Source organism: Bubalus kerabau, chromosome 20 (genome assembly GCF_029407905.1).
Source record: "Bubalus kerabau isolate K-KA32 ecotype Philippines breed swamp buffalo chromosome 20, PCC_UOA_SB_1v2, whole genome shotgun sequence".
Classification (NCBI taxonomy): Eukaryota; Metazoa; Chordata; class Mammalia; order Artiodactyla; family Bovidae; genus Bubalus; species Bubalus kerabau.
This window is the reverse complement of record NC_073643.1, coordinates 51,160,714-51,173,779: the sequence shown is the minus strand read 5'-3', so window position 1 is coordinate 51,173,779 and position 13,066 is coordinate 51,160,714. Positions and strand designations below refer to the sequence as shown.

Sequence of the window (13,066 nt, the reverse complement as noted above, 5' to 3'; positions counted from 1 at the left end):
CAGTCTCTTCGGCAATTTGGTGTTGGAAAAGCTTGACAGCCACATGGGGACCAATGAAGTTAGAACACTCCCGCACAAAAATACACTCAAAATGGCTTAAAGATTTAAATGTAAGACGTGACAGCATAAAGCTCCTAGGAGAGAATATAGGCAAGATATTCTCGGACATAAATTGTAGCAATGTTTTATTCAATCAGCCTCTCAAGCAAAAGAAATAAAAGCAAAAATAGATAGGGCCTAATCAAACTAGGAAGCTTTTGCACAGGAAAGGAAGCCATAAACAAAACAAAAAGATAACCTATGGACTGGCAGAAAGTATTTCAAACTATGCAACTGGCAAGGGTTTAATTTCCAAAGTGTACAAACAGCTCATAGAGCTCAATATCAAAAAAGCAAACAGCCCAATCAGAAAATGTGCAGAAGACCTAAATAGACATTTCTCCAAAAGAAACATGCAGATAGCCAACAGGCACATGAAAAGATGTTTAACGTCACTAATTATTAAAGAGATGCAAATCATAACTTAATGAACAACGGGTATCACCTCACACTGGTGAAAATGGCCATCATCAAAAAGTCTACAAATAATAAATTCTGGAGAGGGTGTGGATAAAGGGAACCCTCCTGCACTCTTGGTGCAGCCAGTAGGGAGAACAATATGGAGGTTCTTTAAAACACTGAAGACAGAGTACATTTAGTTACATGATCCAGCAGTCCCACTCCTGGGCATATATCCAGAAAAGAAAATAACTTGAAATCAAAAAGATACATGCACCTAATGTTCACATCAGCGCTGTTTATAATAGCCAAGGCATAGGAGCAACCTAAGTGTTCATTGCAAAGAGTCGGACATAACTGAGCTACTGGACTGAACTAACCAAAGTGTTCATCAGTATACGAATGGATAAAGATGTGTGGGGGGTGTGTGTGTGTATAAGCATATGCAGTGGACTATTACTAAGCCATTAAAAAGAATGAAGTACCACCGTTTGCAGCAACATGGATGGACCTAGAGATTGTCATACTAAGTGAAACAAGTCAGAGAAAGAAAAATACTATATGATATCACTTATGTGTGGAATCTAAAAAACTATACAGATGAACTTATTTATAAAACAGAAACAGACTCACACACATAGAAAACAAACTTATTGTTAGCAAAGGGGAAAGAGTAGAGGAGGGATAAATTAGGAGTTTGGGATTAACAGATACACAGAACTATATATAAAATAGATAAACAGCAAGGACCTACTGAATAGCACAGAGAACTACATTCAGTATCTTATAATAATCTATAGTGGAATCTGAAAAGGAAAATATATATGTGTGTGTATGTGTTTATATGTATGTATATAGTCTTATTTATATAACTGGATCACTTTACTGTATACCTGAAACTAACACAGTATTGTAAACCAACCATATTTCAAGTTTTAAAAGCAAATGCTTTTTTAAAGAAGATAGCTTCAGAGTAATGAAAAGAGAATAGATAGGGTGGGTGCTTGCCCTTGACAAGATAAGTCATAAAGAGGCCTCTTGGAGGTGGAAACATTTGAGTAAAAACCTGAAAGCTGTGCACTGAGCCAGAGTGTCATAATTCTGTGTGTTCTCCACAAATTGGTTTTGAGCATGTGTTCCTTGTGACATATGAGTTGCTGGAGGCCTTTAGTTGTGCCTTCTGATATGTTTGGCAAGGCTTGGACCATTCTGAGGATGCCTTCCGTGCTTCAGCCTCATTCCTGTTTCTGTTGCAGAGTTGGGAGTTTGGGATCCCACTGTGCAGGGAGCTGGCGTGTCAGTATGAGAGCCTCTACGACTATCAGAGCCTCAGCTGGATTCGGGTGAGCTTCGCCCCTCCCCCTGCCCCAGCCCTGACTGGCAGTGCTCATGCTTTTCTGGCATCAGCTTCTAAGGGAGCACTGACTGAGCAATTCAGCACTGGGTTGAGTGCTGTGGACAGTGCAGGAGAAGCAGAAGCCAAGGTTCCTGCTCTTAAGACGCAAAACACACACCTGACAGATGACTGCATGATCCAGACCCCGAGGGCCACTGGTGCTCAAGGAAGGGAGCAACAGCATATGCCGGATGGGATGGGGGTGGTTCAAGGAGGAGGTGGCAGTCCACCTTCAAGAAGAAGCTTCTCCTGAAATAATTTCGTTCAGATACGTCTTATCTTAGTGTTTCCCTGCCTTGGCTTGTGGTCACTCCTAAGCATCCAAGTAAAGAAAGTTCTTCCTGTCTTTGATGCAAAACATTCAAAATTAAGTGAAATGGACTTTGAAGGTCTCCACCAAATTTTTCCTTGTTTCTGGTGCTGGGTTTTGAATTATAATAGCTGGTTAAGTCTCTGGCAAAGAGAAATCAGTTCATCCGCCTCCTGCACCCTTGTCAGTGTGTTCCCTGATCCTGATCAGGCTCTGTGTAATAGATGAGGTTCTACACCAGTAAATTTTTGCTCTGGTCTTTGAAGGTCACTGCTCCCTGGCAGCCTGAATTGATTGAATGGATTAGGGACATCTTCTCAGTCAAATTTCAGTGAGTTTTTCTCAATCTGAAGCCAGGTTAGCCAAGACTAAAAAACTTACCAACCTGGGTAATGCCAGACATCATGGATAGTAGTTCCACTTTTAAAGTTTAAAATCTCCGAAATTGGGACCAGTACAGTGACTCTGGTAACTAAGCCTTCCTCATTTTGTTAGCATCTTGAGTCAGATGGTAAATGAACTAGAGCAATGCAGTTGGACTGATGGTATCACCTATAGGCAACACTTACTGTCAGTTGGTGTAGTATCATCAAAACCAGAAATTCCTGAACAAAAAAGAGGAAGTCCATGTTAAATGTGTGCCCCTGAAAGTACAGGAAGTCTGAGTCTGTGTGGGGCTGGGTCCACTCACTGGGCAGAAGAGTCTGAGCAGCCTCTCGGGGCTGCCCTACCTCCAGGTGATGATGGGGAGGGAAGGTTTCCTTTCCATCCAGCAGCTCCCCGGCGAGGGGTTGATCGTGGCTAGGGGCTCACTTTTTATCTAGACTGAGTCACCACATTCTCTTCCCAAAAGGCAGTGTCTGCTTAGGCCTGGGAGAACTTGCTTTGGACACACCACTAGCAGTCAAGCCAACCTGCAGGCAACTGCCTTTCTCGTTCACAGAAAATGGAGGCTAGCTATTACGACAACATCATGGAGCAGCAGCGCCTGGAGCCTGAGTTCTTCCGGGTCGGCTTCTATGGCCGGAAGTTTCCTTTCTTCCTTCGGGTGAGTCCATTCAGGTAGTCACAAGAACTTCTATCATATTTTACACATAATTTATAATCTGTTTGTTTTTTTCTTTTTTAACCTTTTTTCCTATTGCACTGAATAGTTCCTTATGAAGAACTGATCAGAATATTTGAATAGTTCCTCACGAAGGACTGATCAGAGTGTTTGGCTTTATTTGACTGAACTGGGTACCAACTTTAGACTGTCTTTCTCTCTGCAGTTAAACTGTTTTGCAGCTACCTGGAATATATGAGGGTGGTTTTCTTACCAAATCAACCAGGATCCTGCAGGAAATGACCAGGGTTTGAGAATACCCCATAGATAATATTTAGAAACCTTCCACCTTCTGTTTCCAAGGTCCGGAATCCTCCGTTGTGACTATTCTCTGCCAGACAGGACATCGGTGCAGCCCTGACCTCAGTAGTAGGCTTCACAGTCAGGGTGGAGAATCACTGAGTTGAGAGATCTCCCTTTTGAGGATAGTCCCTTTTGCTCCTGGGGTTTGTGGAGCAAACCAAACATTGGGTTTGGCTTGAGAAGAAGGCCTTTCCAAGGCAGCCAGTTCTCTGGCCAGGGTGACTACAGCCATTTTGCTCCACCACTGCTGGAAAGGCTGGGCAGGGATATAAACAGAGTGGAAGGATTGCCTGAGCACAGACATACTGACACCAGTTGAACAGTTGTGATTGTTTTTTGTCTTTATTTAGCACAATCCAGAGGCACCAGGAGGAGTCAGCCTGGGCTTGTAGGCTGTAGCCCATAAGTAGCTGTTCTCAGATGACCTAAATGAAGCCTTGCTGATGGAAGGACCCAGAGGCTGCAGTTGAGACCTAAGATTAGCTCTGATTGTCCCCAGCTCCAATATCATACTAAAGTTCAGTGTCCACAAGTTTCAGGAAGCTGCTAGGAAAATTTATAGGATTCCTTTGATGTTCTTGGGAACTGTCTTACCAGGCCCAGTAAGATAGTTCTTGGGATCCTATCGTACTGGAGAAATTGCTTTAGCCAATGAGCAGTAATAAGCTTGGTATCTCATTGAAGGTCAGCAGAACTTAATGGCTTCTTTTAAAAAGAAGCCAGTCTGCTAAGTGAGAGTCCAGGCTGACCACATTTTGGATATAAGGCAGGTCAACACGCACATTTCCTGGGCAGCAATTAGTCTAGGCTAAGAAGAATAATGATTTCTGTAGGAATTAGAATAGTGACAGGGACAGCAAACACACCCTGCCTGACTGTGATTCCCCAGAAGGCTCGAATTCTGTTCCACAGAAGGGTTGCCAGTAGCAGAATGTGCCTCAGTAGAGGCTCTCCGCAGGCTGCTGGACCTCCTTCACTCTCTAGGACCATCCAGCCCAGGCTTATCAGACGGGGCATGTTTGTTGCCCCATCTACATAGATCATACAACAGTAGTGGGGGTAGAGGTCAGCAGAAGAAGGAATAGTGCAAGAATCCCTGGGTCGGGAAGATCCCCTGGAGAAGCGAATGGCTTCCCACTACAGTATTCTTGCCTGGAGAATTCCACGGACACAGGAGCCTGGCAGGCTACAGTCCATGGGGTCGCAAAGAGTCAGACATGGCTGAGTGACTGACTCTTTCTTTCCCAGAACCAAAAGCATCTCTAGGAAGCCCTTCAGTAAGCTAATGATTCTAGCCTTGTAACTTCTTTCTCATTTTATCTTTGCAAGTTATGCTTTATTGCCATTTTACTCTCCTTGTTTAGTCCCACGATTTGTAACGTAATCAACTAGATTTTACTCCAAAACATCGTTGTTTTGGCTCTTACAAAATCAAGCACTAGTGTGCCCCATTTCTGTCCCTGTCAAGCAAAGAAGTCTCCACCATGGTTCCACCTGGCTCCAACCCCCCATGCTCACGTCACAGGGAGCATCGGTGTCTCAGGGCTCTGAGAGCTTTCTGACAGGTAGGACCTGGCATAAAACCTGCATCTGAGCCAGTTACAGTCTAAATATTCAAACATGGTTTCCAGGGTGCCAGTGATAGAGGAAGAATAACCAGGAAACGTCACCCGTCAGTCCATCCTCATCTCCACACCAGGAGCTATGTTGCAGGCATACAGGTCTGCTTGGCCTGGCCGCATGCTGTCCCCCCTCCCTCAGCTGTTCAGTTCATCTGCAGCAGATGGAATAAGGCCAGCAGAGGTAGCCGTTCGCCTTGTAAATGGAAAGGACAGAGGGGAAAACAGTGGCAGCCAGATCCGTCCTACGTGGGGCTGCTGGGACCCTGGCCTGAGCAGACTAGAAACCAACAGCTAGCCTCAAGGTCAATGCGCTGTGCCATTCTCCTGCTGGGTCCTCCCCAGAGCACTAGGCTGCTCTTTGACCTTCCCTGAACACAGAGACCGTCTATTACTCCAGCTCTGTCAGCTTGAATCCTCTGGACCATCTGCCCGTGTTGCTTCACAAATGTGATTATCTGCTAATCTGCATGGAGACAGGAAAACATCCAGCTCTCCTGTCTTGGGGGAGTTTCTTTTTCTCTTCATTTTACCCATGAACAGAAACTGACGAGGATTGTACATTTTGCATGAAAAGGCCAGTTCTTCACAATTAACCTTCTTTGTCAGTTCTGCTTATCAAGCAAGGAGCTTGTAAATGTCTCTGTCCTCTGACTACTGGTCTGTTCCACTGGGGAGGCCGGCCTGCTTCCTGACCTTGACTTTCCTTTCTACTGTTGCTCTTGCATTCTGATCCATCTGGACATGTGGCCAAACCGTACCAGAGTTCTCCCATAGTAAGAGAAGAAGTGAAAAGTGGGCAAAAATCCTATTCCAGAAAGATTGAGGTTATACTGTATAGCACAGGGACTCTGCTCAATGTTATGTGGCAGCCTGGATGGGAGGGGAGTTTGAGGGAGAACAGATGCGTGTATGTGCATGGCTGGGTCCCTCCACTGTTCACCTGAAACTATCACCACATTGTTAATTGGCTACATTCCAATACAAAACAAAAAACTTTTATTAAAAAAAGCTGAGGTCACCCACGGCCTAGCCTGTAATAACTCCTCTACCAAGAAGCATAGGGCTGGCCCTGTGGAACCTCTCTCTTTCTGAAGACGCGTCAGTGCCAACACCATTTGCCAGAGTGAATCTGGTGAGGCAGACAGAGGCCACCAGAGGGCTTCCGAGGAGCCCCCTCCAGCCAAGCAGTCTGGACCAGCCGTGAGGCAGGCAGAGCAGAAGGGTTCAGGGTGCCTTCAGTCCACAGAGAGGAAAACTGAGACCTAACCCAAACCAAACATGACATAATGTGAAGTCTTAAGAAGCATGTAGTTGGAATGATGGTCTGCGGACACAGTTGCAGAGGAATTGCTGCTAGAGGAGTTGATAAATGCCCACGAAGCACTGGGCGGCGTTTAGACTGCTTCTCCCAGTTGACAAAAGTCATCCTACAAAAGCACACATCTTATTGCCTTCCTGTTGTAAATTATCTGGTGGCTCCCATAGCGGTACTCGTGGACACACACCAGCAGCCTCTTCGTCACCTCCCACCAGCGCTCCACAAGCACCTTCCTTCTAGCCGTGCCTTTTCCTGTCTTGGCTTGTCGCCCTGGTTGTCACTGTATGCACATAGATTGACCCCTGCTTCTCTACTCCGCTGACCCAGGTGGACCTTCCAGGACTCCTTCCAGGCGTGGCTGTTTTCCGCAATCCCACCCCCGTCCCCCCACTAGCATCCCTTCACATGTGAAAAGCCCTCCCCACCCCCCACCACGAGCTTCCTGCAGCTTCCACCGCAGCCACCACACCACACCACACCACTGCTGTCCCTCACCCTTCTTGACTGTGGTTTCCCTTAGGGCAGCGTAGAGGGCAGAGTGCTGTGCCCCAGGCCTGCCCCAGGGGCTCACAGGTTGAGGAGCTGAGGGTGGGCAGGCGAGGCATGGTGTGTGCTCTCTCCTTTGTGGCAGAACAAAGAGTACGTGTGCCGGGGCCACGACTACGAGAGGCTGGAGGCCTTCCAGCAGAGGATGCTCAGCGAGTTCCCGCAGGCTGTTGCCATGCAGCACCCCAACCACCCTGACGACGCCATCCTGCAGTGCGACGCCCAGTGTATCTTTTGACCCATGGAGGGGAGGAGGACTGGGACCGTGGGAGGGGAGGCCCACCCAGTCGGTTGCCCCTCTGTGACACTGTTGGCCGTACAAGCCAGGTTACCGCCCAAGTCCCAAAGCAGAGGGTGCCACATCACTCACTGACCCTTAACGGGGCACTTGAGCCTCACAGAGGAGGCGGGGGCATGCCCTTAGCCCTGGGGGGCCTGGTCATCAGCTAGCTTTTATCCCTCTGGTGGGCCACTGCCAGCACCTTAGTCCCCACCCTGCCCGTGAAGGGTCTCCTGGCACCCAGCTGCAGACACTGTGGATTCTCCCAGTATCCACAGGGATGCTCCACTTCCATGACCTGCTCCACTCACACGTGTGTCTGTCGATACCTCGAGCCTTTGTCAGGACTGAGGCACAGGATGAGGAGGAAGGGGTAGGGGAAGAGATGGGGAATTCCTGTGGTTTTGGGGGCACTTGGAAGTCTGAATGCAAACACCAGCCTGCCCCTCCTTCCCCGTACTCAGCTTCCATGACAGTCACCGTGGCTGTGGCTAGTCCACATCTCTCTAAGAGAGAGGAGGGCAGGCAGACACCCATGTTTGCTCTCCACAAAGATCCTAAAGAGTATCTTGTTAAAATGTTGTTTGGCAGTGAATACTGTGCAGTTTACCTGCAGTGGGCCGGCCTAGGCCCTTGCACCTTTTTCGTTCCTATGGGGGATCCTCCTGACTCCTTTCCTTTGCTTCTTAAAGGGGCACTAGGGAACCACTGGCTGCTGACACCACACCTTGGCTGAGGGCTCAGGGCACTCACTGCTGGATAGGGAGTCAGCCAAACCGTGTTTGGTCCCATCTGCTCTTGAAATGCTGCTGCTGCCCCTTTGAAGGGCTCTGTTGGTCTCCTCTCCCTTGGCGGGGGTGACAGGGGTCATCCACTCACATCCGTCTCTCTTTCACGTCCGGTTTCCCTTCACTTCCTGCCCAGACCTGCAGATCTATGCAGTGACGCCCATCCCAGAGTACGTGGACGTCCTGCAGATGGACAGGGTCCCGGACCGCGTCAAGAGCTTCTACCGCGTCAACAACGTCAGGAGGTTCCGGTATGACCGGCCTTTCCACAAAGGCCCCAAGGACAAGGAGAATGAATTCAAGGTGAATGCATCTAGGGGAGCAGGGTCAGTGCTCGCAGCAAGGCTGGGGCCGGCCCCGCTTTCTCGGGAGCTCATCAATGACTCCCCCATGGGCAGGTGGGGCGTGGGCAGAATTGCTTCATGGCTTGAACCTGCCTGTACCCTCCCTGCAGAGCCTGTGGATTGAGCGCACCACGCTGACCCTGACCCACAGCTTGCCAGGCATCTCTCGGTGGTTCGAAGTGGAGAGGAGGGAGCTGGTGAGAAACGATTCCGATGGGGCTGGTTTCACAGTGCTTCCTCAGTCCTCGCTTGGGGGGCCGTTCTCTGAGGAAGAAGAGAAAAAGAGTGCTTCAGCCACATGCCCGCCTGGGGGAACCACAGGCAGTCCTGTGTTGGAGGCTTTGCTCACCTTCCTTCTCTCCTTTAATCTCCACAGCACCCCTAGGCAGCAGGCATTTGTGTTCCCCCACCCCACTCCAGTACTCTTGCCTGGAGAATCCCATGGATGGAGGAGCCTGATAGGCTGCAGTCCATGGGGTTGCTAAGAATCGGACACGACTGAGCGACTTCACTTTCACTTTTCACTTTCATGCATTGGAGAAGGAAATGGCAACCCACTCCAGTATTCTTGCCTGGAGAATCCCAGGAATGGGGGAGCCTGTTGGGCTGCCGTCTGTGGGGTCGCACAGAGTCGGACACGACTGAAGCGACTTAGCAGCAGTAGCAGCAGTTTACAAATGCAGAAACTATTCCCTGAAGCTCAGGAAGCCAGAGACCTCTGCGTTCAGAACTGATGTTGTTTACTATTCACTGTACTTCAGAGTGCCTACAGATCAGAAGAGGGAATTAGAAAGGGTCTCAGGTCCACAGGAACAAGAGTGGGGACTCAGTGGCATGGGTCACAGCCCCTTGCTGTCAGGCCTGTGAGGAGGGAGGGATTGTCATTGGGCCTGGGCTGACACCACGTGCTGTGTGCCCCCAGGTGGAGGTGAGCCCCCTGGAGAATGCCATCCAAGTGGTTGAGAACAAGAACCAGGAGCTGCGCGCCCTGATCAGCCAGTATCAGCACAAGCAGGTGCACGGCAACATCAACCTGCTGAGCATGTGCCTGAACGGCGTCATTGACGCTGCTGTCAACGGAGGCATCGCACGCTACCAGGAGGTAAGCTGGCCCAACCAGACCCGGCCAGGGACGTGAGTCTCCGTGCCTCTTCCTGAGGGTCCAGCCTCTGAAGGCAGCCTTCCCAGCGCGCCCTCCCCGGCTGTGCCTCGGCCAACCGAGCATGGTCCTGAATAGTGTGTATTAGTTGCTCAGTCATGTCTGATCCTTGGCGACCCATGGACTATAACCTCCCAGGCTCCTCTCTCCATGGGATTTTCCAGGAAAGAATACTGGGGTGGGTAGCCATTCCCTCCTTCAGGAGCTCTTCCTGACCCAGGGGCTGAACCCAGGTCTCCTGCATTGCAGGTGGATTCTTTACCATCTGAGCCACCAGGGGTGAGGCTTTAGGCTCCCCACTGTTCCCTGTTTCCATGGCTACAGCTCTCCCATGGGAACTTTTCTTCCTTTTTATTCTCTGAACTCTGACAGAAAGGGTAATCCATCTGATCATGGAATGCACCCTAGAGCCCAGCCCTTGACAAGGAGCGCGTTGTGGTCTGGCTGGGAGACTAACCCCCTCATCCTGGCCACCAGCCCTGCCTGCCCTGCCAAAGCCATTTGGGACCAGCATTCAGGCTTAGATTACTTGGCCACCTTCAGTCCTCCTCAGACGTAAAAAGCACGTGTGATTGCAGGAGGTTTAGCAGGCCGTGCTAGAGGAGTGTTGGTGTGTGCACCTGTTAGGAGGCAACCCAGATGCCTTCCAGGTGGGACCTCAGACTGAGTGGTCGCCCTGGGAAGTCTTCCAGATTTGGCCTTTCCTTTCACAGGCCTTCTTTGATAAAGATTACATCACCAAGCACCCAGGAGATGCTGAGAAGATAACTCAGCTCAAGGAACTCATGCAGGAGCAGGTATGCCTTGCCAGAGCTGTGTGGAGGCACCACAGGGTAGCTGCAGCACCCACTGTCTGCTCCCGTGCTAACAGCATGGCCTTATTTATCACCCTGATAGGTCCATGTCCTTGGAGTTGGGCTGGCAGTTCATGAGAAGTTTGTGCATCCAGAAATGCGCCCTCTGCATAAGAAGCTGATTGATCAGTTCCAGATGATGAGGTCCAGTCTCTACCATGTAAGCTGAACCCTGTCCTGGCCCCGCTGCAGTCTAACCAGTGTCACCTCCTTCAGGCCTGGGACCTGTGCAGCCAGTCAGAGGAAAGGGGTGGGGAGGGGAGTAGGGAGAGGTGAGACTGAAGGAAGATCTGTTCCTGCCACAGAACAGCATGAGGCAGGGGTGGGTGCTCAAGGCAGGAGAAAAATACCCAGAACCCCCTTATCCACTTTCCCTTTAAGGAAGAGCCGTATTCAGGACAGAGAATGTGTTTTTCAGTGCACTGTGCTGATGAACAGAGGTTTTCACATGAGGAGGAAAAGAGCTAAAGTGTATGTATGGCCTATATGCAGGAATCTCCTCAGGGATACTTTTCATCCCAGGAACCTACAGAAGTAAGGCTTAGCTGGATCAGCCTTCTCTCGTCCGTCTCCCTCTCTCTCCATCCCCTTCCCCTTTAACTCCCTGCACCCGCCCCCACTTCCTCCTGTCTGGCGACCCAGGCTCCCACCTGAGAAAGCCTGGGGTGGCAGTACTTTTGTACTGGCTTCTCTTCGAGGGCCCAGGCCCTAGAAGGTCTCCCTGACTCTGACCTGGCTCCTCGGTCTCCCTGGCAGGGTTTGACCCAAGGACTGATACACACGAGCAGAAGCAAGGCCTGTATCCAAGACTGGTGTCCTTCCAGGGGTCTTCCAGGGAACGCTAGCGGGCTGAGAGTAGGGTTCAGGTGGCCTTTTATTTCCCCTTGGCTGGGTTGGGTCTTGGTTGGGGCACGCGGGACCTTCACTGCAGCACGTGGACGTCTAGTTGCGGCATGCGGGCTCAGTAGTTGCGCCGCACGAGCTCCGGAGCACGTGGGCTCAGCAGAGGCAGTGCGCAGGCTTAGTTGCTCCACAGCATTTGGGATCTTAGTTCCCAGACCAGGGATGGAACTCATGTCCCCCGCACTACAAAGCAGATTCTTAACCACAGACCATCAGGGACGTCCCTAGGTAGTCTTGAGCGCAGTCCTCTGGTCTCTGTATGTAAACTTCCCCATCACAGCAGGTGGCTCAGGCAAGCTAGAACCTGGCCACTGGGGGAATGGGAGCTCCATAGCATGCAGGCTGTCAGGTCACTGCAGGAAAAAGCACAGAACGCTCACTCACATATCTCAGGATCTCCAAGGCACACATGGAAGTGTCCTGTCCAGCTGCAAAAGCGTAGTTCCACCTTCTACATGCTTTGAAAGAAGCAGGTGGAAAACTTCCTGCTCTTTCAGACCAAGCTCAGAAACATCCCCAGTGGATGTGGGGACCACAGAGTGTGAAGGGCTTCTGGAAACTCGAGCAGTTGTGCTTTGTTGCCTCAGAGTTGCAGGTAGTGACACAAACCAATGTGCTGTCCCCTAGGAGGATTTGGGACCAAAATTTCTACCAAGATGTCTACGTACTTAATTTAATTATGCTGAAATAGAAGCGTGCTGTTTTTCAGTTATCTGCATCAGGATTTTGTGTCCTGACACCCCATAGACTGTGTCACAGACAACTTAACCAAGGTCACTAAGAGTGGGGCCATTTAGCAGTCCAGTAAAACTCCAGTCCTTACGTCAGAGGTGCCCACTGCCTGACGGGTGATCACCAGCTCTTCTTCTCCTGTTGCCCAGCTCTTCTTCCACTTTTTCTACAGTGAGAAAGCCTATTAACACATTTTATGAACTCAGACCAACTCCACAGCCTGCTCCACATGTGCTCTCAGGGGTCCACCTAGGCCTCATGGCCTCTGGTCTAGGCTGTGTTGTGGTTAGGAGGGTACTTTAGTCGTGATGGGGTCACTGCCCAAAAAAAGCCAGTAGTTTAGGTTCAGCCAATGGTATATGATTCTTTTTTTTTTTTCTTTTACATTCTGGCTACCAGCCTGCCTCTTCTCTTTTACTCCTTAATTACTTGGGGAAAAAAAAAAGTGAAGTGAAAGTGTTAGTCACTTAGTCATGTCTGACTCTTTGTGACCCCATAGACTGTAGCCCACGAGGCTCCTCTGTCCTTTGGATTCTCCAGGCAAGAATACTGGAGTGGGTTGCTATTCCCTTTTCCAGGGGATCTTCCCGACCCAGGGATCACACCTGGGTTTCCTGCATTGCAGGCAGATTCTTTAACGTCTGAGCTACCAATTACTTATTTATTCCCAATTATTTATTATGAAGGGGCACTCATGTCTCAACAGGAGTTTCCGGGTTTGGACAAGCTAAGTCCTGCGTGTTCGGGCACCAGCACCCCACGGGGAAATGTCCTAGCATCCCATAGCCCCATGAGCCCAGAGAACATCAAGATGACCCATCGGCACAGGTATGGCCTTAGGGCTGAGTAGGGTCCCCTCCACAAAGGTAAGTCCGGATGTCAGAGATCAGAGCAAGGGCGTCCAGAAC

At 49.9% G+C, this 13,066-nt stretch overlaps 1 protein-coding gene across 1 annotated transcript in view; it reads left to right on the top strand.

Annotated features, from left to right (window-relative positions):
* Window positions 1–13,066, top strand: part of DOCK3 (dedicator of cytokinesis 3) — a 287,503-nt gene that overhangs the window by 259,153 nt on the left and 15,284 nt on the right. Inside the window, exons 39-47 of the mRNA XM_055557421.1 lie at window positions 1,755–1,841; window positions 3,148–3,252; window positions 7,184–7,325; window positions 8,303–8,469; window positions 8,621–8,707; window positions 9,433–9,612; window positions 10,383–10,466; window positions 10,567–10,683; window positions 12,865–12,986. Coding sequence (XP_055413396.1) covers window positions 1,755–1,841; window positions 3,148–3,252; window positions 7,184–7,325; window positions 8,303–8,469; window positions 8,621–8,707; window positions 9,433–9,612; window positions 10,383–10,466; window positions 10,567–10,683; window positions 12,865–12,986 — 1,091 coding nt within the window. The remainder of the gene's footprint in view (window positions 1–1,754; window positions 1,842–3,147; window positions 3,253–7,183; window positions 7,326–8,302; window positions 8,470–8,620; window positions 8,708–9,432; window positions 9,613–10,382; window positions 10,467–10,566; window positions 10,684–12,864; window positions 12,987–13,066) is intronic.